At 45.3% G+C, this 23,587-nt stretch overlaps 1 protein-coding gene across 4 annotated transcripts in view; it reads left to right on the top strand.

Moving 5' to 3' along the window:
* Positions 1–23,587, top strand: part of Scamp1 (secretory carrier membrane protein 1) — an 82,775-nt gene that overhangs the window by 56,395 nt on the left and 2,793 nt on the right. For 3 of the 4 annotated variants that reach the window (XM_039102028.2, NM_001100636.1, XM_039102031.2), the window contains 5 exons: positions 631–739; positions 3,396–3,524; positions 7,497–7,656; positions 16,144–16,245; positions 20,211–20,328. In XM_039102028.2, the coding sequence (XP_038957956.1) occupies positions 631–739; positions 3,396–3,524; positions 7,497–7,656; positions 16,144–16,245; positions 20,211–20,328 (618 nt within the window). The remainder of the gene's footprint in view (positions 1–630; positions 740–3,395; positions 3,525–7,496; positions 7,657–16,143; positions 16,246–20,210; positions 20,329–23,587) is intronic. The other variant, XM_039102030.2, reaches the window with a different exon arrangement.

The following is a 23,587-nucleotide window of genomic DNA, read 5'->3' as shown; positions in this document are numbered from 1 at the left end:
TGTCTGATGCCAGCCCCGTCACCTCAGCGTCCCAGAACATTTCAGATATGTTAACCTGTTCTCACATTTCTGCAACATTATAATTTGACTCCGCTTTTCGAGCTAATTCAGTCGCCCTTCACTCCGTCCACCGTTCTCAGCTGTTCCTCGCCTGCACTCTCCCGCTCATTTAGGCTGCTCTGCCTTAAAGGGCTCGTTTTTTATGTTTTCAGTGACACATAGCTGTGTGCACTGAGTGTAAGTAAGCCCCAGAGGCTGCCTTGTAGGTGAGCCGCCTGCCGTGGGTGCTGGGAACTGGATGTGGCTTCTCCGTGAGGACAGCACACACGCTTGTAATTGCTGAACTGACTGCCTGTCCCCAGATTTCTGGCTGTTCTCGATGAGAGCTGGGTTTTTTGTTTGTTTTTTTCCATCCTGCGGCCTCAGCATTGCCCCTGAAGGCTTCCATAACTAAAAGAGCAAAATGAATCAAATATCTCGCTAATATTTTCCAAAGCTGTGGAGTTCAGTGAATCCCTGTATTTTGAGAGCTTGTTTAGCACAGGTGTCTCTCGTGCTGTAAGGTGGGCCTGCGGGTGTTGGGGTCACTTGGCTGTCTGCTAACCTGCGTGTGTTGGTCATTTTGTTCAGGAGCATGCCTTGGCTCAAGCCGAGCTTCTCAAGCGCCAAGAGGAGCTGGAGAGAAAAGCTGCAGAGTTAGATCGTCGAGAGCGAGAGATGCAGAACCTGAGTCAGCACGGTAGTGTCCAAAGAGTTGGCCTGAGTGTCTGTCCTTGCTCTGAGTCCTTCGCTTGGTGGTAAAACGCAGCCCTGTTTTCTGATTCTAGCAAAGGGGTCAGACACAGCAGATTGCTTATTTGATACCTGCAGCTCTCTGATCTTGCCTGATAGCTCAGGCTTGTGATAGATTAGAAGGGCATTGGCTTTGTCTCGGAGAAACTGAGACAGATCTGATACATTCGCCTCCTTCCAAGCCAGGGAGCCTTTGATTCTCACGTGGCTCTCTTGAATCTTTTCTTTCTTTAAAGAAGAGCTGGAACTTAAAAGAAAGATCTTAGTGTAGGCTAAGCATGAGGGGTAAGAGAAAGAGGCTTCCTCAGAAGGAAGGAAGGTACCGCTGAGAGCATGGGTGTGGGCCTCAGTAGCCGAGTGCCCCACTTGGACTCTGGCATGTTCCGGTTATTGGTCGTATCCTCACGGGTAGACCGTACTTGTCAGAGAATGCCAGGAAAGTGCTGGGATGGTAAATTATGTGCTGTGAAATCTGTTTAGGCTCTGAGTGCTAAAGACAACGCTAAAAGAATCTGAGGGAGAAGTAGCAGCCTCAGCAGGATAGGCAGAGTCGGGGAAGACACTGTGAGGGTGGCTGGAATGCGGACAAACCCCAAACAAGGACAGCAGTGGTATCACTGAGTAGTTCTTCCTTCTCTTAGAATGATTAGGTCTTGGGCCTCCCAGGACGTGTTCACCTGGTGGTGCCTTGCTTGTAGCATCACAGACGCGACGCCTCCACAGGAGGCAGAAGGATGACCTGCCTTGCTGTCTTCCTGCTCACTGACACTAATTATTTCTCTGAGATATGAAAGGTGTTTCAGTAAAGATCATAACAAAGACACAGTTAATAGTTACATATTGCTGTATGTTGTTACCCTGTAGTTCTTCTCATCCTACAACGCATGTTAAAATTTCAGCACCACCCTGAGAAGTGTGTCCAGTTATTCCCTTTCTGAAGAAATGAAGTTTCCGCTTCTTTTTTAAAAACTTTTTAAAAATGTATTTTGAGACTGGATTTCACTCACTCGCACAGTGCCATCCTGGAACTCACTACGTAGATTAGACTGGCTGGCCTCTGAACGCAGCCTGAGGTTGGGTGTTCCCTGAGGGCAGGGCAGCTGTGGGGTGGGGGTAGGGTGGGGTGTTATGGAGTCCGTGGTTGTCTGGAGGTCTCTCACACCACTATGTGGCTCCCTGGGATTGAACTAGAGTCCTTGGAGAATTCCGAGGCTAGAACTCTAGTCATCTGGCTTTCAAAGCAAGCATTTACCTGGTGTGCAGTCTGCCCATGTTTGAAGTTTCCAGCCAGCCAGTGGCTTGAGAGCTTCTGGTTCCAGAGTCTCCGTCTTCATTGCTATTCTTGGCTACATCTTTTTTTTTTTTTTTGGTTCTTTTTTTCGGAGCTGGGGACCGAACCCAGGGCCTTGCGCTTCCTAGGTAAGCGCTCTACCACTGAGCTAAATCCCCAGCCCCTCTTGGCTACATCTTACATAGTGTGGTGTAGCATGTGTATTCCCTGGGGACCAATCCAGGGTCTTATACTGGGCAAGTGCTCACCACTGAGCTGTAGTCCTGGTCCCCCAATTTTAATATTACAGCTATTGTAACTGAAGATATATAGTAAGGAGAATAAACAACAGGTCATACTTTTCTTTATGAAAAATATTAGATAGGTAAAATATATATAATTGAATTTTAAAAGTATATAGTATATTTACTATTAGAAAGTGACTTTTACCTGCACTCCAGAAGCAGAGGCAGGCAGATCTCTGTGAGTTCAAGAGGGAGTTCCAGGAGAAGCCAGGGCTACATGGGGAAACCCTGTCTCAAAAAAACAAACAAACAAACAAACAAACAAACAAACAAAAAAACCAAACCAAAACAAAACAAAACAAAAATGCACTCAAGCAAGCAAACACAAAGGAGGAAGAGGAGGAGAGAAAGAAAATGACTCTCCGTTGTTTTACTTACATTTTTGTCTGCATTTGTGCTTTATGGTTAGTTTTTCTCTTACCTCATTTCCCAAGTCTTGCCGTCCATCAGTCTGTCTTTGTTTATTCAGACACAGCCCCTCCTCACACCTCACTGGGGTCTCTCCAGCCTTCAGGCTGCTGGAACCCCCATTCTTCCACATGACAGACAGTCTTATGTTTCCCACGGTGTTCTGGTTTCCTCAGATAACGTTTCCTCCTGGTCAGTCTTTGACATGTCCGCATCTGCTCCGTTAGTCAGTCCTGGGTTGCTGAGGCCTCGTCTGCCCTCTCAGAGCAGTGGAGCAGAATCCTACTGAAAACAGACGCTGAAGAATTAGATGGCCCTCCCACAGATGCCAGGCTCCCAGACTTTGAAATAAATCAGTTCTAGGGTTTGTCTCTGGGTTCTCTTGTACAGAAACATGCTGAACATGGTATGATATGACATTGGGAAATTATTTACCATTGATTCTAAAAAGAGTTTCTGAGGAAAAATAGTTGAAAATGTAAGCTTAGCTTTCAGAGTTGTAAGAGAGAAGCACTGTTAGTGTTTTATATGGCACCCTCCAAAACAAGGCGCTTTCCTTAGAACCGAGGTAGAATAAGGAGAGAATGTGTTTGTTGGAATAACTTTTTTTTCACTTACAGGGAGAAAAAATAATTGGCCACCTCTTCCTAGCAATTTCCCTGTGGGGCCTTGTTTCTATCAAGACTTTTCTGTAGACATTCCCGTAGAGTTCCAGAAGACAGTGAAGCTTATGTACTACCTATGGATGTGTGAGTATATGGATGTGTGAGTATATTTACGTATGTAAAGTAGGTTATAAATGCGTTCTGAGTTCACATTTCCATTAGTAATAGACACCCTTTAGGAAATGATATATTAAAATGCATGTTAAATGTCTTTTCCTATAGATCCTAATAGTCATAGTTTCATAGTTGGACAGTATATTAGATATAAACATTGTGTAACAGATAGCAATCCAAGTTTTTGGCTGAGGAAAGCCCACACATCAAACACTGACCGAATGAAAGGCAACTTGTCGGTCACATGGCAGGATCTCCCAGAGATCCTTTCCCTTGGAGAATGCCTTTCCCTAGGCATGACTTGCTTGGGCAAAATTATGCATCCTATTTTTTAATATCAAGGAGTACCATTTAGATTCTTTTAAATGTGGGCTTTCAGGAAGAGCCAGACGATACTGTAACGTGAACTGTAACTTTAAAAGTTGCCTTGGGCATAGCTTACCTTTCATCTTCAAGTGGCTGTGAATACTTCTATTCTTGAAATTGCTTAATATGGGACAGTTTAATTAAACAACAAATCAGAGTATGTTTTCAGCTGGGATGTGCGTGATGTTTTCAGTGTAATTACAACTCTGAAATCTGAAATGAGTGTCAGGCTGCTAAAGGTTTGCTACATACACACAGACTTCCCGCCTGTTCCCTGGTTTGTGTTCCAAAGGGCCTCAGCTCTGTTTGCCAAGGTCTGACAGGAGGAAGGTGGCCGTGTGGCTCCTCTCTGCCGGACAGATAGGGCAGTACGCAATTTGTAGGTCCGCTCCTTCCAAAGAGCGTGTGTGAGCTTCACTGTATGATAGTCAGGCTCTGATGTGCAGCATCCAAGTGGGTATAATGGTTTCCTTCAAACGCCTTCTTCATTCTGGCATGCGAAAACCAATGCTTTATGACATTACTTTTGTTATAGTTTCCAAAAGAACATTTGTTCCCATAGTCACAATTTACAGTGGATGTTACCTTTTTATATTTTGAGACACGGTCTCTATGTAGCCGTGGCTGTCTGGGAACTGGCTACTTAGACCAAGTTGGCCTCGAACATAGAAACCCACCAATGTCTGTCCCACAGCACCACACCTGGCTGTTGCTGTCAACCTTTCAGTTTTCTGTTGAGATTTTGCCATGGTATCAGGAGTATTCTGAATGTTTGATATTTAGAGTATAATTCTGTATGTCCTGACGAAGAGGCAGAAAGAACTTTCTACAGTAGATGTGCTAAATGGAGGCTGAATAGGAAAGATGGCTAATTTTGATGTAACTGCTAACTGCTGCCGCTGATGGCTTCCCGGTCGGTTGGTTGGGTCTGGAGTGTGCTTTCAGAGCATCTTGGAGTAGTGCACTTAGTTACGGGTTTTCTCAGCCCCACTTCATTTTCTGAAAAAGGACTCAACATTCGCGTTAGGGTTCTGTTCCAAAGACGCACTGCTTGGAGTGAAGTAGGGACAGTTCGGGAATCTACCTACGCTTGAAGAGAGAGACGGTTTGAGTGAGGTACTCTGTGTCGACCTGGGCGTAGTTCAGGGCTGACTGAAGCCGTGCTACCCATTCATTCATAGTGAATGCTAGCATTTGATGGAGGTGGATTTCATGTCCCAACCACATCCTTAAGCAGGTATTATATCACTCAGCCTTAGAGAAGCCAGAGCTGTGACACTTTGGGGTACTTGTTCAACACTGTCCGACTGGTCCGACATTCCAATTCACATCACTGTGGAACAAGCCATTCGGATTGCTTGTCTTAGTGCAGGGTTAGGCTCCATGGTCGGCCATCCACAGCCTGATGAAGCAGTGATGTCCATCTAGCGCATACAGTGAAGATGCGATTTCAACAGCCCCTTAGTGGGAGCTGCGGTTGGACCACGGCAATTAGAGTCATCTGTGGGAAGTGGCGCTCCACCTTTCTAAACGTGCTTTTCAATTTAAGAAAAAAAGGAAAAGCAAAGTGTGGATGGACCCCAGCCACCAGGCAGCAAAGGGAGCACGCTGCTGGTAACCAATTCTTTTGAGATTTGGATTTCAAGAATCATGTGGTATTGGTGGTTGCGAATTCAGGCTCGCTGATCCTGGCTTTGATTCCCTCATAAAGTGAATAAGTCTCTCACATAAAAAGGTGTAATTTATCTTACAAATCTGTGAACATGGCTTAAAGACTTGTTTAGTGCTTGGCCTGTACTCAGCATCCGCCAGCATAGACACTGATTAGCCTCACAGATGGCGGACACACATACCGAGCCCCTTGTCCACCTCTGCCCTGCACAGGTGGACAGCCGTGTCACTAGGAACCTGTGTAGGCTGGTTTTTATCAAGTACAAGTTGGTGATTTACTGATCATTCTAGAAGAAAATGCAACATATTACAAAAGGTTATATTGATATTTTCTGTACTTTGAAGATCTTTTTGTGGACTTTAAAATATGTATATATATATATGTACATACATACATACATGCTCTTTATTTTCTGTAAATGAAATAGAAAACTTTAAAAACTTATTCTCTTAAAGATTAAAATTTAAGTTAGAATGTGCTAACATTAAAGAAAAACAAAAACCTTAAGACAGCCAGAAGTCCTTTAGAACTACAAAATAATTTCTAATTTCACAGGAATTTCAGTTCTGCTTTTAAGGTCTCAGAACTCTTTATTTTGAGGAAAAGGGATTTTGAGTCATTTGATTAGTAAGCCAGCTTTCCTGAGAATGTAAACTCCCAGTAGGAGTGGAGTAATTAGCAGTTTCCTGTGAGAAGGACTGGGACTTTAGCATAAAAGCCTAAAGGCTGCAGTAGTTTTGCTTCTGGACTCTGGAGCCCTTTCGACATAGTTAATTTGTTTAGTGTTCAGATGAGAATGCATCAGGACACCCAGAATGAGCGGTTTTATCCTGCTCCATACACTTTTATATTTGTGAAGAGATTTCAAAATTAGTTTTTAATGTATACTGAGTTTGTAATAATCTTTTATTTTTTTAATCTAAGTCATAGTTGGTTGATATTTTTTATTGATAATATGCATTTTTACAGTACTTCGATTTTATGGTAATTTATTTTTCATAGTAAAATGGTACATTTTTGCTGACTCACTTATAACTGTCGTGGAGTAGAGAAGATGGTCAGGGCTTAGGAGCACATGCTGCTCTCACAGAGGCGTAAGAACTGGTCCTCAGCAGCCGCGCGGTAACTCAGAGCATCTGTCTCTGGAGAGATGCAGCGCCCTCTTCTGGCCTCTGAGGGCTCTGCACACACGGGGTGCATATACATCCATGCAGGCAAACACCCAGATGCATAAAATTAAAACACGTGTACACAGCAGTTACAGTGGTGTGGTTCTCCAGCGGTCACAGCATTGCTGGGTGGCACACTGGGGGGGTTGTGACTTGTTAGGGAGAGCCATTGCTGGCCACATGTTTCTCTTAAGCAAATGGAAGCCCTGCAACGGGCTAATGTCCCTGTGTTGTTGCCTAGTGGGGGTGAAGTGAATAACCAGACTCCTATCAAAGTATTTCCCCTCGTTACAAAATGGTTCTCTCGTGAGGATGACGCAATCCCACAGAGCGCCACAGACACGGACACGCTGCTGTGTGTTACTTATATTCCAGTTCTAGTACGTGGTCTCCCCTTGCAAATGAGAACCTGAAGAGACCCCAGCTCCTGGTCCATTGCCTGTGTTTGAGCAGGCACCACGAGCCCTCTTGGGTCATGGCTCATGAAGTTCATGGCCTGTTTTCCTCTCAGAAAAGCAAGCCTTAGGGTTGGGCTTAGCTGTGCAGTGGCCAACGAGGAGATGGGCAGCAGGGTTTTTGTCTGACCTGCTCCTCTGTGTGCCGTGCCTTCAAAGCCTGTGTAAGAAGCAGCAGTGTTTGAAGAACATGTTGCTCTGAGGAAGTGTGTTCTCACTGGTGGTCCTTATGGATTGTGTGACTAATGCAAACACTCTGCTTTGTCTTCTGGTCCCACAGTCCATGCGGTAACCCTGTTCCTGAACATCTTCGGATGCCTGGCTTGGTTTTGTGTTGATTCCTCAAGAGCAGTTGACTTTGGACTCAGCATCCTGTGGTTCTTGCTCTTTACCCCCTGTTCATTTGTCTGTTGGTACAGGCCACTCTATGGGGCCTTCAGGTAAGCCACGCCTGTGGGTCAGTGTGTGCTGAGGACCTGTCAGTTAACATGTGTGCTGAGGACCTGTCAGTTAACACGTGTGTGCTGAGGACCTGCCAGTTAACGTGTGTGCTGAGGACCTGTCAGTTAACATGTGTGTGCTGAGGACCTGCCAGTTAACATGTGTGCTGAGGACCTGCCAGTTAACGTGTGTGCTGAGGACCTGCCAGTTAACATGTGTGCTGAGGACCTGCCAGTTAACATGTGTGCTGAGGACCTGCCAGTTAACATGTGTACTGAGGACCTGTCAGTTAACATGTGTGCTGAGGACCTGTCAGTTAACATGTGTGCTGAGGACCTGCCAGTTAACATGTGTGCTGAGGACCTGTCAGTTAACATGTGTGCTGAGGACCTGCCAGTTAACATGTGTGCGGTAGGAACTGTGAAGTGTGTGGGGGATGGGTAGCTCAGCCCTGGGTCTCAGCACGAGGAGGCTGAGGGAGGAGGATGGCTATAGGCCAGCCTGGGCTATAGTTTATATCAGGCTGGGGCTACAGAGCAAGACCCTGCCACAAACAAACACCCCATAAAATGAATAATATATACTGTACCTCAAAAAGAAAGTTGGTGCATTCTCATTAATTTTTTTTTTTTTATTATCATTATCAGGGCCAGTAAGATGGCTCAATGGATAGAGGTGCTTGCCGGCAAACATGGTGACCTGAGTTCAATACCCAGGTCCCACATGGTAGATGGAGGGAACTGACTCCTGCAGGTTGTCCTCTGACTTCTATGTGTGGACCATGGCAAGCATGCCTCGGTCCCCAGTAAATGAGTATAAGCATAATACGAAGTTAACATTTTTATTATAACAAACTTCCTGAAAAGCCGGACGCAGCTTACTGCATATCCACTGGATTGTAAAATTCATAAGCGTTGTTGCTCTTAAAAATCAAACATAAAAATTAATGAAAGAAAATCAGTGCTCTTAGATTTTAACACGTAACACTGTATGACATGCATTGTACATGACTTTAGGAAACACTGCTGTTTACTCCTGTGCCCCTCACATGTCTAAATGATGAGTTACACCTGGTGGGTACAGCCTGCCTCTCCCGATCAGTCCAGGTCGGGAGAGCGGCACGAGGAAGCACTTCACTCACTCAGGAGCATGGCCGACCCTTTCCGTGCACGCTCACCTCTGGTTTTCCAAAGTCAGTGCCGTTTAAAAAGCTGTCAAGGCTATAACATGAAGAATGCCATTTTACATCAGATCAGTCACTAGTTAAATATACTGAGCGATGCATTTTCTAAATGAACGTTCTGTGGGATGCTAATCTTGTGTTGGTTTTAGAATAGCCAGTTAGCACAGTTAGGCAAAGTCCCCCGACTCCTCATCTCTTAGACTCCAGGTGCCCGGTGTGCCTTGTGATGTGACCATGAGGCCATTCTTTCCTGGGGAGCACCTGTGATTACAGCTTTGAGAGAACACTGGAACTCAGTCGGATGGTTCAGACCTTCATCACGGCCACTTCTCTTGAGCCCAGGGTTCTGGATTATCCAGTGCAATGTAGTTTCTCTCATTTCCTCCAGACGGGTTCTCCTTAACCATTCTGCCTGGCTTCTTTCTGCCTTCTCCCTGTTACCTTAGTAACTGGCTGCAGTTTCTGGAATAGTGAGCGTGAAGGTGGGGTGGCGGCCATGTCTTGTTCAGGTATTCGGAGAGAAAGCATCAACTGTGATGTAAGTCACAGACTTCATTGTTGATACATCTGTCGTCTTGAGGATGCCCTGCTCTATCTTTAGCTTGATGGGACTGTCATCATGAGTGGCACTGGAGCTTTCTAGATGTTGTTCTGTGTCTGTGTCATGGTCATGTGGTTGTTTCTTTTACCTAAGCTAGTGAGTCACGCTGCCTTTTACAAGTGAAGCTTATCGCCATTCTCTCACCTCCCCACCCATGGCCCTGTAGTCTCTACAGGAGCTGTAGCCAGGGCTCATCTCACTTGAAATGCCTGCCCAGGTATAGACTTCAGCCTGCAGATTCTGAGAAAGTTAATTGTATCAATCTTGGATTACTTCTTTCTGTTGGATTACTTTTCTTTCTTTTAAATAAAACTCATGCTAATATAATAGAAACATCTATTTTTCTCTCCCATTTTTTCTATCCCTTTGCTTTTCCATCTATAAAGCAGGAGCCTCTTTGGACTTATTTTCAAACCACCAGGACGACGTTGGTTTTGAATGGCAGCACTGTGAGCTGTTTTCAGGTCCCTGCGTTCTGTGCAAGCTGCTTCCTGCCTCCAGTTCAGATGTAAGCTGGTCAGGTTTTAAGAGAAAAAGTTCCTGGGAGATAAAATTGGCAGCCTTAATTTGAACAGGTTGCAAAGAATTTCACACATATTAAGGAGAGAATTAGTGATCAAGTCCTGATAGGTACATATAACAACCAACATCCAAAGATAATTTCTAAATCCAGGATAGCAAAAATGTAAGTGAGGGATCCTGCCTCAGCTCTGACTGTTCAGGAATCTCATGGGCTAACAAGTGAGCAGGACCACTGGAAACCCATGGCTATGTAGGTGTCTACTGGGACGTGGGCAGAAGTGGGGGAGATTTGAAAGGAAAGCCATGTCTTCCCTCGTCACAGTTCTGTAAGGCTAGGAAGCAGCAGGGTAGGCTATGCAGGGCGTGGCCACCAGTGACAGTGAAGCTAACTGGTGCCTGGGAACTGCAGCTGCAGGACCTGTGCTGAGGGCCGGGAGACTACTGCTTCTGCAGAATTCCCTTGTGGCTTTATATGGTGTTCAACTAGTGTACATAGCCTTACGTGACGAAGAATCAAAGCCACTGTAAAGTACAGACTGAGACTCCGTTGAGGGCAGAGCAGGACTGCAATAAGGAAGTTCCGTAGCAGGGCTGCCTCGTGGTTGTTCCCTGGTTCAGTGCCAGGATCTCCGCCTTCCTCCTTCCCTTCAAAGACCATCAAAGGAGCCTTTTCTCACTCCTCCCTCCTGCCGCTTCTTCTCTACACACAACTCTCCCTTCCCCACAACTCTGCAGCCACGAAAAAAAATCTTTGAATTTCCAAGCCACATTTCTGCTCTCATTTTTTTTCTACTTCCGATATTGAAGATCCTTTGCTCCTGGCTGCCACCATTCTGTCACTTTACTCTCACCTGTCTCCGTTTCCTATTTTCTTATTTCCTGTATTCTGTCTCCTCGGTTAACGTAAAGCCTCTTTACAGGGCAGGACCCAAATGACCTTCTAAGGAAAAAGTCCCACTAGTGAGCCGTGGCTCTCTGTGCCTCCATGAACTCCGTCCTCCATGGAGGATGCTTGCGTATCCCCACGTCCTGCTCCAGCTGCTCTGTACTGTGAGCTTTCTTGTTGCTGGCAAGAAATCGTGACACTCTCTTCCCGGCCAGTGTGCTGGCCTTTGCAGAAAAATCACTGAGCCTACCGGAACGACACGATCTGCTTTGCCCACCCTCAGCTGGCACAGGCTGTTGTAATAGCATCAGATATGTTAAACAGCTATTCAAGAGATAAACCGTAGTCAGTATTTTAATGTAAGTTCAGTCAGTGTGTGTGTGGGGTCTCTGAAGTGCCCGGATCCACTGCAAAAATAACAACATCGTAATAAGGTAGGAGCCGCCAGACGCTCCGAGCCTCTAATCTGAAGGACTGTGCTGGCACTCTGGTCCGAATGATGTTCACAAAGGTTGTAGAGCCTAAGGAGTATCACGGACTAAGTGACTTATCAGCTCTGTAGTATATGCACACATGTATGTGACAGAGGAAGGGACTTTATTCCTGTTGGAGGTCAGATATGAAACTGGAGGGTCAGCCTCCTGTGCACTAGGCCCTGAGTCCCATCTGAAGAAAAACAGCAGCACCAGCCACAGGCACCTGGGTGGTAACAGAAATGGAAAATCAACTTAGCAGTGGGAAGAATGGAGGCCACGCTGTGTGGCCTGGGCAGGAGGACCCTAGAGGACCCCCGGGCTATATGGAAGCACAAGCCATAGCTGCTGGCCGACGCAGGCAGGCGTGGAGGAGTCAGGGCGCTGTGCTGAAAACAGGGAAACTTCACTGATCTCAGAGGACCCCAGCACTCGTAAATCAGTCCCACGTGGCAACATAGACATCAGTCTGAAGCACTGCTTTCTGAGGACCACAGAGCAGAGTATGTGCTGTGTGTGTCTACACTGAAAGAACCTACTGCAAGAGCGGAGGCTTGTCCGGGCGGAGGATAAGAAAGTGCTGGAGTCTGTGTGCTGGGGGATAGGGTGGGATAGACCCACTTAATGCAAGTGTGAGTCTCAGAATTCAGATGTCGGCTCTTCACAGAGGCAGGGGAAGGTTGACGGGTGCTGTGAAGTAGGAAGGGAACCATAAGGATCTGAAGGATTTACTCCTGTCCTGTGTTTTTCTGTCTGCTGAACAGTCTAGGGTTGAGTTTTAGCAAGTAAATGATTTGGACCTTGGAAATGACAGTGCTGAACAGAACCAGGATAAATTTAGGGCGATTAAAAATGGTGCCAGACTTGAAAAGATACCATTCCACAATCAAGTAGATGGAGCTTCTTCCAAAAATGCAAGGTTAGCTTTTCTTGAAAGTCTCACTGTGTGGTCTGGGCTGGCCTTGAACTTGGTGTCTTCTTGCTTCAGCCTCTTGAGTATTGATTTATGGACTTAAAAGATTGGTTTTATATTAGAAAAGTACATCACATTACAATCTAAAATTTAACAATAGAATGACTCTCTTAACTAATACGGTAAAAGCGTATGTTAGAAACAGTGAATAATGGGGCTGGAGAGATAGCTCAGCGGTTAAGAACACTGACTGCTCTTCCAGAGGTCCTGAGTTCAAATCCCAGCAACCACATGGTGGCTCACAACCATCTGTAATGGGATCCAATGCCCTCTTCTGGTGTGTCTGAAGACAGCTACATGTATATAACAAATAAATAAATCTTAAAAAAAAAATTTCACCACAAAAAAAAAAAAAAAAAGAAACAGTGAATAAACTTGGGAGTAGAAGAGAAGTTTCCTCACACTGTAAAGGAAATACAAGTTAAAACCTGGAGCTCATAGCTAATGCTGTGTGTAAGGCTGAAAGAGCCTTCTGTCTAAGGTCAGGACATTTACGTTTCTGGCCAGCATAATTAGGTAAGAAAGAAACAAAAGGCATCAGATCTGAAAAGAAGCAAAACTATATTTTTAGGTCCATAATCATCTCTGTAGAAATATAAATGGAAAAAAAATCTCTACAAAGGATCAGAAGACTCAATATTTCGAAGGTGTGAACTTTCTCAAAATGACCCTACGGATCTGCAACAGAACCCCAGTCAAGATATCAGCAGGCTGTTTTCAAGAAAGAAGATTGTTCTTCCAAAGATGTATGGAAATACCAAAGCCTTAACTATCTAAAGAAGTCTACAAACAATCAAGATGGCATACCGATAGTTACTTCCTGATCTGAAGACTCGCTAGACTGTGCAGTAGTCACAGAGTGATGTCTCTGTGTCAACACTTGTACCGTAAACAGATGAACAGTCTAAAAATGAAAATTAGCCCTTCCATATGTAGACTCCAATTAAACAAACAAAAGCTATTTATTTTACTATGTGTGCACCGGGTGCCTGCTGCATTAGCGGAGTCCAGAAGAGGGCACTGGGTCCCTTGGGACTGGATATAGACGGTTGTGAGACATCAGGTGACTGTTGAACTTCTACAAGGGCAGCTACTGGGAGCTTCTCCAGCCCCCCTAACTGATGTTTGAGAAAGATTCAAAGACAGAGCAGCTCAGAAAAGGCAGTTTAAGAACCATTGCTGGAACACTTGGCTATCCCTGAGTGAAGATTCAACCATACTTTATTTCCAGAAATAAGGTGGGGTTTCTTTTGAGAGAATACCATGTTATGTCATGCTTTCAGAAAGTCAGTTCAAAGAACACAGACACGATGCAGAGCTGCAAGACCGGGAACTGACGGCAGAGAAGGGAGGGTCTTCCTCTCTTTGGTTTTGCTAAAGTTTGTTTGCTCATTTTAATCCAGTACCGAAAAGAATGAGTAGGCACATTGGAATCATAAAAAGGCCACACTCTTCCTAGAAGGCACTGCTGGGATGCCTCTAGGGCACACAGGCTTCCACAGGGATGTGCCCAGACTGCAGAAGGGTCTTGCATCTAATCAAAGGCTTGTATATCCAGAATTTTTTTTTAACTCTCAAAAATCAAAAATAAAGAAGGAAATCTAGTTAAAATGCCAGAAAAAGATTTTAACAGTCTAACAAAGATCTGTGGATAAAATGCAAAGTTGCCGAACAACGTTCCTCACAGAGAACTCGAGACTCGGAGCTAAGGATGACACTGGTGTTGTCGGCTTTCATGTTGCTGTGACAAAACGGCTGAAGAGAAGGTTTGCTTGTGGTTTCAGCATTCTGGGTTCAAGATGGTGGACCTGAGGGAGCCTTCCCATCCGTCAGCCAGGAGGCAGCTCCAGGCAAGGCAGGACGAAGCCCCCAACATGCCCTGTGACCTGCTTCCTCCAGTCCTCACCTTCCGCACTTCCCCCACCTCCCAACAGTCCTCGCAGAGTGAGTCCAGCCGAGGTTGAGGCTTAAACTATTCATTAGTCCTGATGTAATTTCTCTAGAAAAGCCTGAGGCTGCTTTACTGTAATCTCTCCCAGAAGTCTGTCAGCCCGACTCAGTTAACCATCACAATGGGACATGCTAATTACAATGGCTGGGGTTGCTAATGAGGACCTGAAAGACTCTCACAGGGCTGAAGTGGAGCGACTTTGTAATATAATCCCGCAGTCTCTTAAACAGTAAATGTATGTTTACCACATGCATTTATAGGTATTTACCCCGGATAAAAGGAAATCTGTCCCTATGAAGACTCACCATGAATGCTTACAGCAGCACGATTTGTAATAGCAAAGGCTGGCAGTGCACAGACAGCATGCAATGGTGGGAGGCGCCGGAGTCCTGCCCCTGCCGAACACCGGTGCCTGAGTGACCAGATGCAGGACGAGCGGACTGCACACCTCCATTCATTTCATTCCAAACAGCAAACCCGGATCTCAGGAGACTGGGGAGGAGGAGGAAGCTTAGATCTCAGTATCAATGGGGTAAAGTCCAGATACATACATGTGGATAAAATTATGTTTTAACTGCTTTGTATTGACTCTATGAAATAGTCCATTAAAAAAAGGAACCTGGGGCCTGGAGAGGTGGCTCAGTGGCTAAGAGCACTGGCTGTACAGGACCCAGGCTTGGTTTCCAGCACACCTCCATTAGTTCAAGTGGCAGGGCCTCTGACCCTTCCTTCCGCTTCCAAGGGCAGAACACACACAATGCACAGCCATTTACACAGGCAAAACAGCCACACTCAAAAACTAGAAAAACTTTCTTTTTTAAAAGGAAAACCGACTTTTTGTCAAGGTGGATTCTGGTGCAGCTGGAACTTCCGTGGATGACCCGGGGGTGGTCATGGTTGTTTGCACAGAGGGCTGCTGGGGCAGGTCCTTAGGCTTGGCGTGTGTGTGTGTGTGTGTGTGTGTGTGTGTGTGTGTGCGTGTGTGTGTGTGCACGTGTGTGTGTGCACGTGTGTGTATGTGTGTGTGTGCACGTGTGTGTGTGTACGTGTGTGTGTATGTGTGTGTGTGCGTGTGTGTGTGCGTGTGTGTGTGTGTGTGCGCGCGTGTGTGTGTGTATGTGTGTGTGTGCACGTGTGTGTGTATGTGTGTGTGTGCACGTGTGTGTGTATGTGTGTGCGCACGTGTGTGTGTATGTGTGTATGTGTGTGTGCACGTGTGTGTGCACGTGTGTGTGTGCACGTGTGTGTGCACGTGTGTGTATGTGTGTGTGTGCACGTGTGTGTGTGTACGTGTGTGTGTATGTGTGTGTGTGCGTGTGTGTGTGCGTGTGTGTGTATGTGTGTATGTGTGTGTGCGTGTGTGTGTGTGTGTGCGCGCGCGTGTGTGTGTATGTGTGTGTGTGCACGTGTGTGTATGTGTGTGTGTGCACGTGTGTGTGTGTATGTGTGTGCGCACGTGTGTGTGTATGTGTGTATGTGTGTGTGCACGTGTGTGTGTATGTGTGTGTGTGCGTGTGTGTGTGTGCGCGTGTGTGTGTGTGCGTGTGTGTGTGTGCGTGTGTGTGTGTGCGTGTGTGTGTGTGTATGTGTGTGTATGTGTGTATGTGTGTGTGTGCACGTGTGTGTGTATGTGTGTGTGTATGTGTATGTGTGTATGTGTGTGTGCACGTGTGTGTGTATGTGTGTGTGTGCGCGCGTGTGTGTGTGCGCGCGCGTGTGTGTGTATGTGTGTGTGCACGTGTGTGTGTGCACGTGTGTGTATGTGTGTGTATGTGTGTGTATGTGTGTGTGTATGTGTATGTGTGTATGTGTGTGTGTGCACGTGTGTGTGTGTGCACGCGCGCACGTGCGCACGAGGGTGCTGTGAGGAATGACATTCTTCTCTTTTCTTTTAAAGGAGTGACAGTTCCTTCAGGTTCTTTGTGTTCTTCTTCGTCTATATTTGTCAGTTTGCTGTACATGTGCTCCAGGCTGCAGGATTTCATAACTGGGGAAACTGGTGAGTTATTTACTGCTTTTAAGTTGCTAATTTAGTATTTGTATAAGTTGGTGTCCTAGAGAGTTAACAAAGTCAGATTGGCAAAAGCAAACACAGAAAAACAAAAGTGCTTTGAAAACCCAACTGAAAACATTCCTGCACAAAACTTTGAAGAAACTATTCTCTTTAAAGATGTAAAAAACCAGTGCCTGAGGTATCTATTTTAAGTAAAACATGCGCACTTCAGGCACTGAAAGGGGTTGTGTAAAGGAGACCAGAGAGAGGGCAGGCCAGCATCTGGAGAGAACTTCAGAAACCTGAAGGAAGAGGGTCCAAGTTAAGTGTAAAGCATTATTTTAGATAAACATAAACATGTATGCACCTGCACACGTGTGCGCACACACACACACACACACATGCACAAGCACACACACAGACAGACACACAAACACACACACGTGCCTGCACACACACATGAACACACACATGCACACACACACAAGCACGCACACACCAACACACACAAACACACACACGTGCCTGCGCACACACACACGTTTGTATTGGGGTTCAGGCTAGTAAGTAAGACAGTCCTTTTTTCTTTCTCCATGGGGAGAGCACCCCTGCATGAGCTGGTGGGAGGAAGAGGTGTGCCTGCCTTTCTTCCTTAGGCGAGCTGCCCTCCTCAGCCTCTGTATGCATGGCTATACACAGGTGAGCTCAGGCCCGCACGGTTCTGCCGTTTGCCAGAGTGTCCGTTAGCTGAAGCTGCCGTGAGCATAGAACGACAGAGTATGGGCTTGGAGTCTGTGCCGCCTCTCTGTGGGCGTGAGTGGCTCAGCAGTTTGGAAAGCGCCCGGTGGGCACACACACAAACAGACTGTGTACTTTATTCGTTTCCAGTTAGTTCTTGGAAATGGCTATTTTAATTATTGTCTTCAATAGTGCTTAGTGTGCCATGTGAACAAGAGGAAATCCTCTAGATGTTTTTAAAAGACACTGTTATGATGGTGTACACGCACGCACACTCTCTCTCTCTTTAGAAGTTGAAGTAATTTCACTGGCTTCTTAATATAAAGGTAGAGAGGGATGCAGCATGGAATGTGTCTGTGTCTAATGGAGAGCCCTGTTCCTGATGGACCTCGTCTAGCTCAGGTAGAGCTCAGGTATGTTTCGTCGTAATTGGAATGAAGGCAGCTGTAGACGGACCGTAGAGCATTCCCATGCATCCTTCACTCAGTCCCCAAGAGGATAAAAGACAAGGACTTAACATCGACAGAACATTTCCATCACTGGAGTCCTGTTGTTTTGTGTGTGGCCACTCTAACTCCTGTCCCCGTCTGCCTTTACCCTTGGGATCCATTCATAAGTTATTTGCCACCTCTATTATTCTGTCATTATATAAACAGAACCAGTTTACAGATGCTGACTTTCCTCCTCAGGTACATGTAGCCCTAGTTTCTTTTATTACTTAATTTTTCTAGATTTTATTTGTATTTTATGTGCATGAAAGTTTGCCTGAGTCTGTGGTCTATGCATCATGTGTATGCAGTGCCCATACAGGCCAGGAGGGGGCATCAGACCTCCGGGTTTGGAGTTACAGATGTTGTGAGCTAGCATGTGGGTGCTGGGAATTGAACCCAGATCCACTGGAAGAACAACCAGGGCTCGCTCTTATCACTGGTTACCAATATCCAGCCCCTTCTTTTTGTTCTTGAGTATATTCCATGGCATGGCCATGCCACCATTTATCTAACCACTTCTAGTAGAAAGACACCTAAATTGTCTCCATTGGGGGTTATTTTAAATAAAACCACCATGTGCATTTGGGGCCAGGTTTTGTGTACACATGGTTTTCATTTCTATGATTAACAGTATATTATATTTTGTTAATTCATTTAGAATTCATGTGGTAAGTTTTTTAAAGAAACTGACAAACTTTGTAGAGTAGCTGTACTTTTTATATTCCCTCTAACAGCTGTGAGAGATTTAGCCTCCATAGTCTTGTGAAGGTGAGCAGTGGGTGTTGTTACTATCTCTGTCTTAGCCAATCTGACAGAGTGTGTGTGGGGTGTGTGTATGTGTGTGTGTGTGTATCTGTGTGTGTCTGGGTGTGTATCTCTGTGTGTCTCTGTGTGTGCGCTTGAGTTTATATGTGTGTGCATGTGTGCACATGTATTTATGTGTGTGTGATGTGTATATGTATTTGTGTATATGTGTGTATTTGTGTGTGTATGTGTATATATGTATTTGTGTATGTATGTGTATGTATTTGTGTATATGTGTGTATTTGTGTATGTGTGTATTCATATTTGTCTATGTGTGTATTGTATGTATGCATTTGTGTACATGTGTGTGTATGTGTGTATATGTATTTGTGTTATATATGTGTGTATATCTGTGTATACGTGTGTATGCGTGTGTATGTATTTGTATATGTGTGTATATGTATTTGTATATGTGTATGTCTTATGTGTGTGTCTATGTATGTATGTGTGTATGTATATGTATGCATATATATGTATTTGTGTGTGTATGTATGTATGTGTATGTGTATTTGTGTGTGTATGTATGTATGTGTATGTGTATTTGTATGTATATGTATGTATGTGTGTGTATTTGCATGTGTGTATGTACGTGTGTGTAAGTGTATTTGTGTGTGTGCATGTATATGTGTATGTATGTGTGTGTATGTATGTGTGGCATGTGTGTGTATGTGTATTTGTGTGTGTATGTATGTATGTATGTGTGTGTAAGTGTATTTGTGTGTGTGTATGTGTGTGTGTATGTATGTGTGGCGCGTGTGTGTGTCTGTGTGTATGTATGTGTATTTGTGTGTGTATGTGTGTGTAAGTGTATTTGTGTGTGTATGTGTGTGTGTGTAAGTGTATTTGTGTGTGTATGTGTGTGTATGTATGTATGTGTGTGTGTATGTGTGGTGTGTGTGTGCATGTGTATGTATGTGTGTGTATGTATGTATGTGTGTGTGTGTGTGTGTGGCGTGTGTGTGCATGTGTATGTGTGTGTGTATGTATGTGTGTGTGTGTGTGTGGCGTGTGTGTGTGTGGCATCCATGTCCATCCTGACACTGGTTTGAATTTACACTTATCTAATGACCTGACACCTTTTATTGCTGTTCACCTCACATTTCATGCGCCCTTGTTGAAACCCTCAGTGTTTGCCTATTCTGAGTTGTTGCGTTGTGGGGGTTTTTGTTATTGTTTTGGTTTTTGTTTGGTTTTGGTGTTAATGGATAATTACTTTTCTCATCTGTGTGAGAAAATGCTGAAAAGTACTTTAAGAGAATAAGTGTTTGGGGTCATGGGTCATGGTTTCAGGAATTTGTCTGTCCGGCGGGGAAGGTAGAGGGTAGGAGCCATCAGCCCGTTGGTCCCAGAGCATACTGCACAGGTCAATGGGTGGCCGAGGAAGCAGAGAGTGGGACAGGAGGCAGCAGGGATTAACCTCGCCTGTGGCTTGAGCCCTACTTCTTGCTAGTTCCTGCCTCCGAAAATGTCCATTACCTTCTAAAACAGTGTCCCCGCTGGGCCTCAGTGCTCAAACGCCTATGTTGGGGACATTCCACATTCAGGCGTTAATGCTGAGCTGTGGAGTGCAGTTTGTATTCTAAGTGAATCATTTGTTGGCTGTGTGGTCTGTAGATATTTTCTCCCTACTTGAAGCTGAGCATTTGCGGTGCACTGAAGAGCCCCGTGCTTTGAAGACACCGTAGATTAAAAGTGCAGTCACCCACTGAGCTCCGAGCTCAGTGCGTCGTGCCTGCAGGTGCAGACTGGTGCTTCTTGCTGTGGGGCCGACTGAAGGTCTGAGTGTGGGCCTTAACTGTCCATGGAGGAGGCCCGGTGAAGTCATCACCTATAAGGGATGCTGACACTGCCTGGCTTCAGTGCTGCCCCTGTGCCTCGTGGTTGCTTTGGGAGTTGCACTGACTCATTTGCCTGATGACAATGTCTGCTGTCCTTCAGTGGTTGGATCTCATCCCTCACTGGTCTCAACAAGAACATTCCGGTCGGGATCATGATGATCATCATCGCAGCGCTCTTTACAGCGTCCGCTGTCATCTCGCTCGTCATGTTTAAAAAAGTAAGTGCCGCCGCCGGCCTCGGGACAGGTCACAGCAGCTGGGGAGGGGTCCCATCAGGGCTGCTGCTGCCAGATCAGTGGGACCCTGGCCCATTTCTGGAGTTCTGCATGTTTGCTCTCCAAGGATTATGATTTATAATTGTTTATAGATACATTTAAAAATTGTATCATATTTTATGATCGACATAAAAATGACAATATCCCTGACTTGAAAATCCAGAGCCCAAAATGCTCAACAAAAGAAACTTTATGCTCATGGACTTGGTACTGGAAGAGGAAAGTTCCCTACCCGACCCCATCAGAGACACTATGATTATAATTACCTAAGGCAAATACATTAAAATGTGTAAACTACACAGAAGTGTGTATGTACAGTGTGCATAAAACGTCCACGCGTTTTGTGTTAGGCTTGTCTCCCATATATAGCTTATGCTATATATGCAAGTATTCAGAAATCAGAAACCTCTTTGGTGCCAGCATTTCATTGGAGGCTCCTGAATGTCCGCTTTTACCCACATGTACTTTTTTCAACATGAAGCTTATTAGCTCTGTGTAAATACATGTAGATTTATTGCATCAGGTCCATGTTTTGTCCATATTTAAAATTTAAAGACATTAAATTATTTAAGCATTAGATTTCCTTCATGGTTTTCTTTACACTGCCTGGCAGTCTGACAGCACGTACAAAGAATACATACAGCAGTAACTGGCCGCTCTGTTGAAGAGCTTTTCCCTTGGAATCTGCTGAGTGCCCAATTGTGTCCCACATCCTCGGAGCCTTGAGGGCCTGGCTGCACTCCTGCCTGAGTTTCTGGATTAGCTGCTGCTTTTTCTCTCAGAAGCTCTGAACTTTCCATACCAAGCATAGGGCTGCTGAAACTCGGCCCGGGAAGTACAAGTCCTCCAGTCTCGTTTATTTCCATCCTGCACCTCTGGTTATCTAAGCTAGCCTCAGCCCTTGATTCAGGTCATCCTCCTGCTTCTCAACTTCAGCATAGCTGACTGGGAATACAGCTTGGTTCTGAGAGAAAGTGACAACTGACTGTCCACACACAGGAATAAGAAAGGGGGAGCATGTGGGATAAGCAGGACCAGTTGTGAGAATACAGTGTGGCAAATCCAGGGGTTTACAAAAGACTGGCATGGATGGGGAACAAGTGGTGTGGAGGCTGAGAAAGTTCTAGGTATCATGGTGGAGGCTAGACATGAACACAGTGCATCCGTAGATTGTGCAGGGCTGTGAAAACTAGGAGACATTGTTAAGAAGTTTTAATCTTTAAAAAGTTGTAGCTCACCAAAGAAGAGTCTTAGGGAGCAGAGTGATTGGGTTGGTGTGACAAGCTTTGGAAGAGCTATTCTGAAGTAGGTAAAGGATCTGTGGGCCAGGGTATAGGGCGTGGATGCCAGTAGAGATGGTAGCCTGAGGTAACTCTTCCCACTATGAGAAGGTCAGGGGTCACTGTAGTTGGGCTCCACTCAGCGATATGGTTTAGGGGATGGCCATCTAGGAAGAGAACAGGTTTGGGGCTGGTGAGATCGCTCAGTGGGTAAAAGTGTCAGGAACCACGTGGCATGAGAAGAGGACCAGTTCCTGCAAGTTATCCTCTGACCTGCACACGAAGTAAAACGAGCAGCGTGGAGTCAGGGCGATGCCGTGGCGGGGTGGGGTTCAAGTACTAGTAGAGAGAGCATGTGTGTGAACAAGCTAGGTAGACATTTAGACAGGTAAGCAGAAGCAAGTAAAGAAAGCTAGGCTGCGTTTTCAGACTGGGGAGTTTTGGCTTCCTGAGGTGATCGGAGCCTGAGGGAACACGTAGAAGGATAGAGACAGCAGAGGCCTGAGGTAGAACATTCCGGGACACTCAACATGGAAGACACTGGGAGCTCACTCCTCCTGGCTGTGCCAGGCAGTCCTACGCAGGCCCAGGAAGTTTCTCCCCTTCTCTCTCTACCTCTGTTGGAAACTGAGATCCGAAACCTGATTCTTCAACACCGACTTAAAAATCAATAATAAATTATCAAAAATAAACACACAACCCCCTTGTTGGGAGTGTGTAGCTCTAATGTGTCACCACTAGGGGTCAGGGTCTTCATGGACGGCTCACGCCCTCAGGAAGGCTTGCGTATTGCTCCAGTTCTAGACTGGAGGCTTTGTCGGGTAGGCCTTAGCCCCACCTCTGCTAAACGTGCTGTGCAGGCCTTGTTTTGATGAAAATAAACGTACCATTGAGAATTCTTTATCATTCTGAATCTTACACAGTGGGCTGGAGAGATGGCTCAGCGGTTAAGAGCACTGGCTGCTTTTCCAGACGTCCTGAGTTCAATTCCCAGCAACCACATGGTGACTCACAACCATCTGTAATGGAATCTGGTACCCGTTCTGATGGGTCTGAAGACAGTGACAGTGTGCTCATATACATTAAGTAAATAAATCTTTAAAAAAATTACTAAAAAAAAATGCTGAATCTTACACAGTTAGAGCAGGTTATTGTTGGTTTTTGGACACTCATTGTCCCTTGGTTTCTGCCATGGTGTTGTTTCTTAGCCTGTGTTGCCCTAGTGTTGGGAGAATTTATATCTCCCAAGTTTCTTCATAGACAAATCCTTAGCTCTCACAGATAGGTTTGATTTTTCTGTCAATTGTTTGTAATTGGGTTTGTTCTGTTTCTACAGTGAACTGTCATAAAGTACGGGATAATGTTTCAGGGCCAACATGGTAGACATTCTAAAGGAATCCGTTAGCAAGACTTGAACAAGCCACAGAGAGCTGTCAGAAGCTCTGGATTTCAGTCATCGCTAAGAGTTGGGACGGCGTAACACTGAAGTGCAAAGTAGGCCCCACAGTGTAGATCCCCTAGAGAGCCTGGTTCCATTCTGTCTTGTCCGGAATTTGGGAACTTGCTCATAAATATTCATGCACAGACCTACTACACTAGTTTCTGGTGACTTTTGCATTTCAAAAGAACTCTTGAAGTTAGTTCATTTAAGAGCCAAGATCATCTATGTGTTTTAATTGTTTAAAACCTTACTGAAATACCTTCAGATATTCATTTTAGAGAGTGAGGATTTGGAAGCATGTGACTCAGAATAGGGATGAATGCATCCTGCTGACTAAAATTGGTGTCTTACAGCGAATGCTTGGGAAGATACTCTGTTGCATATAAAAGGGTGGTCTGGTTAGACCTTTTGTCTTTTAGAGCACTATGTTGCTGTTAACCCCACTGTGTTCCTCTCCCTTGTTTATTTTGGGGTTCCCTTT

The sequence above is a fragment of the Rattus norvegicus genome, chromosome 2 (assembly GCF_036323735.1).
Source record: "Rattus norvegicus strain BN/NHsdMcwi chromosome 2, GRCr8, whole genome shotgun sequence".
Classification (NCBI taxonomy): Eukaryota; Metazoa; Chordata; class Mammalia; order Rodentia; family Muridae; genus Rattus; species Rattus norvegicus.
The sequence above is the reverse complement of the archived record's forward strand: the minus strand, read 5'-3'. Positions and strand labels throughout refer to the sequence as shown.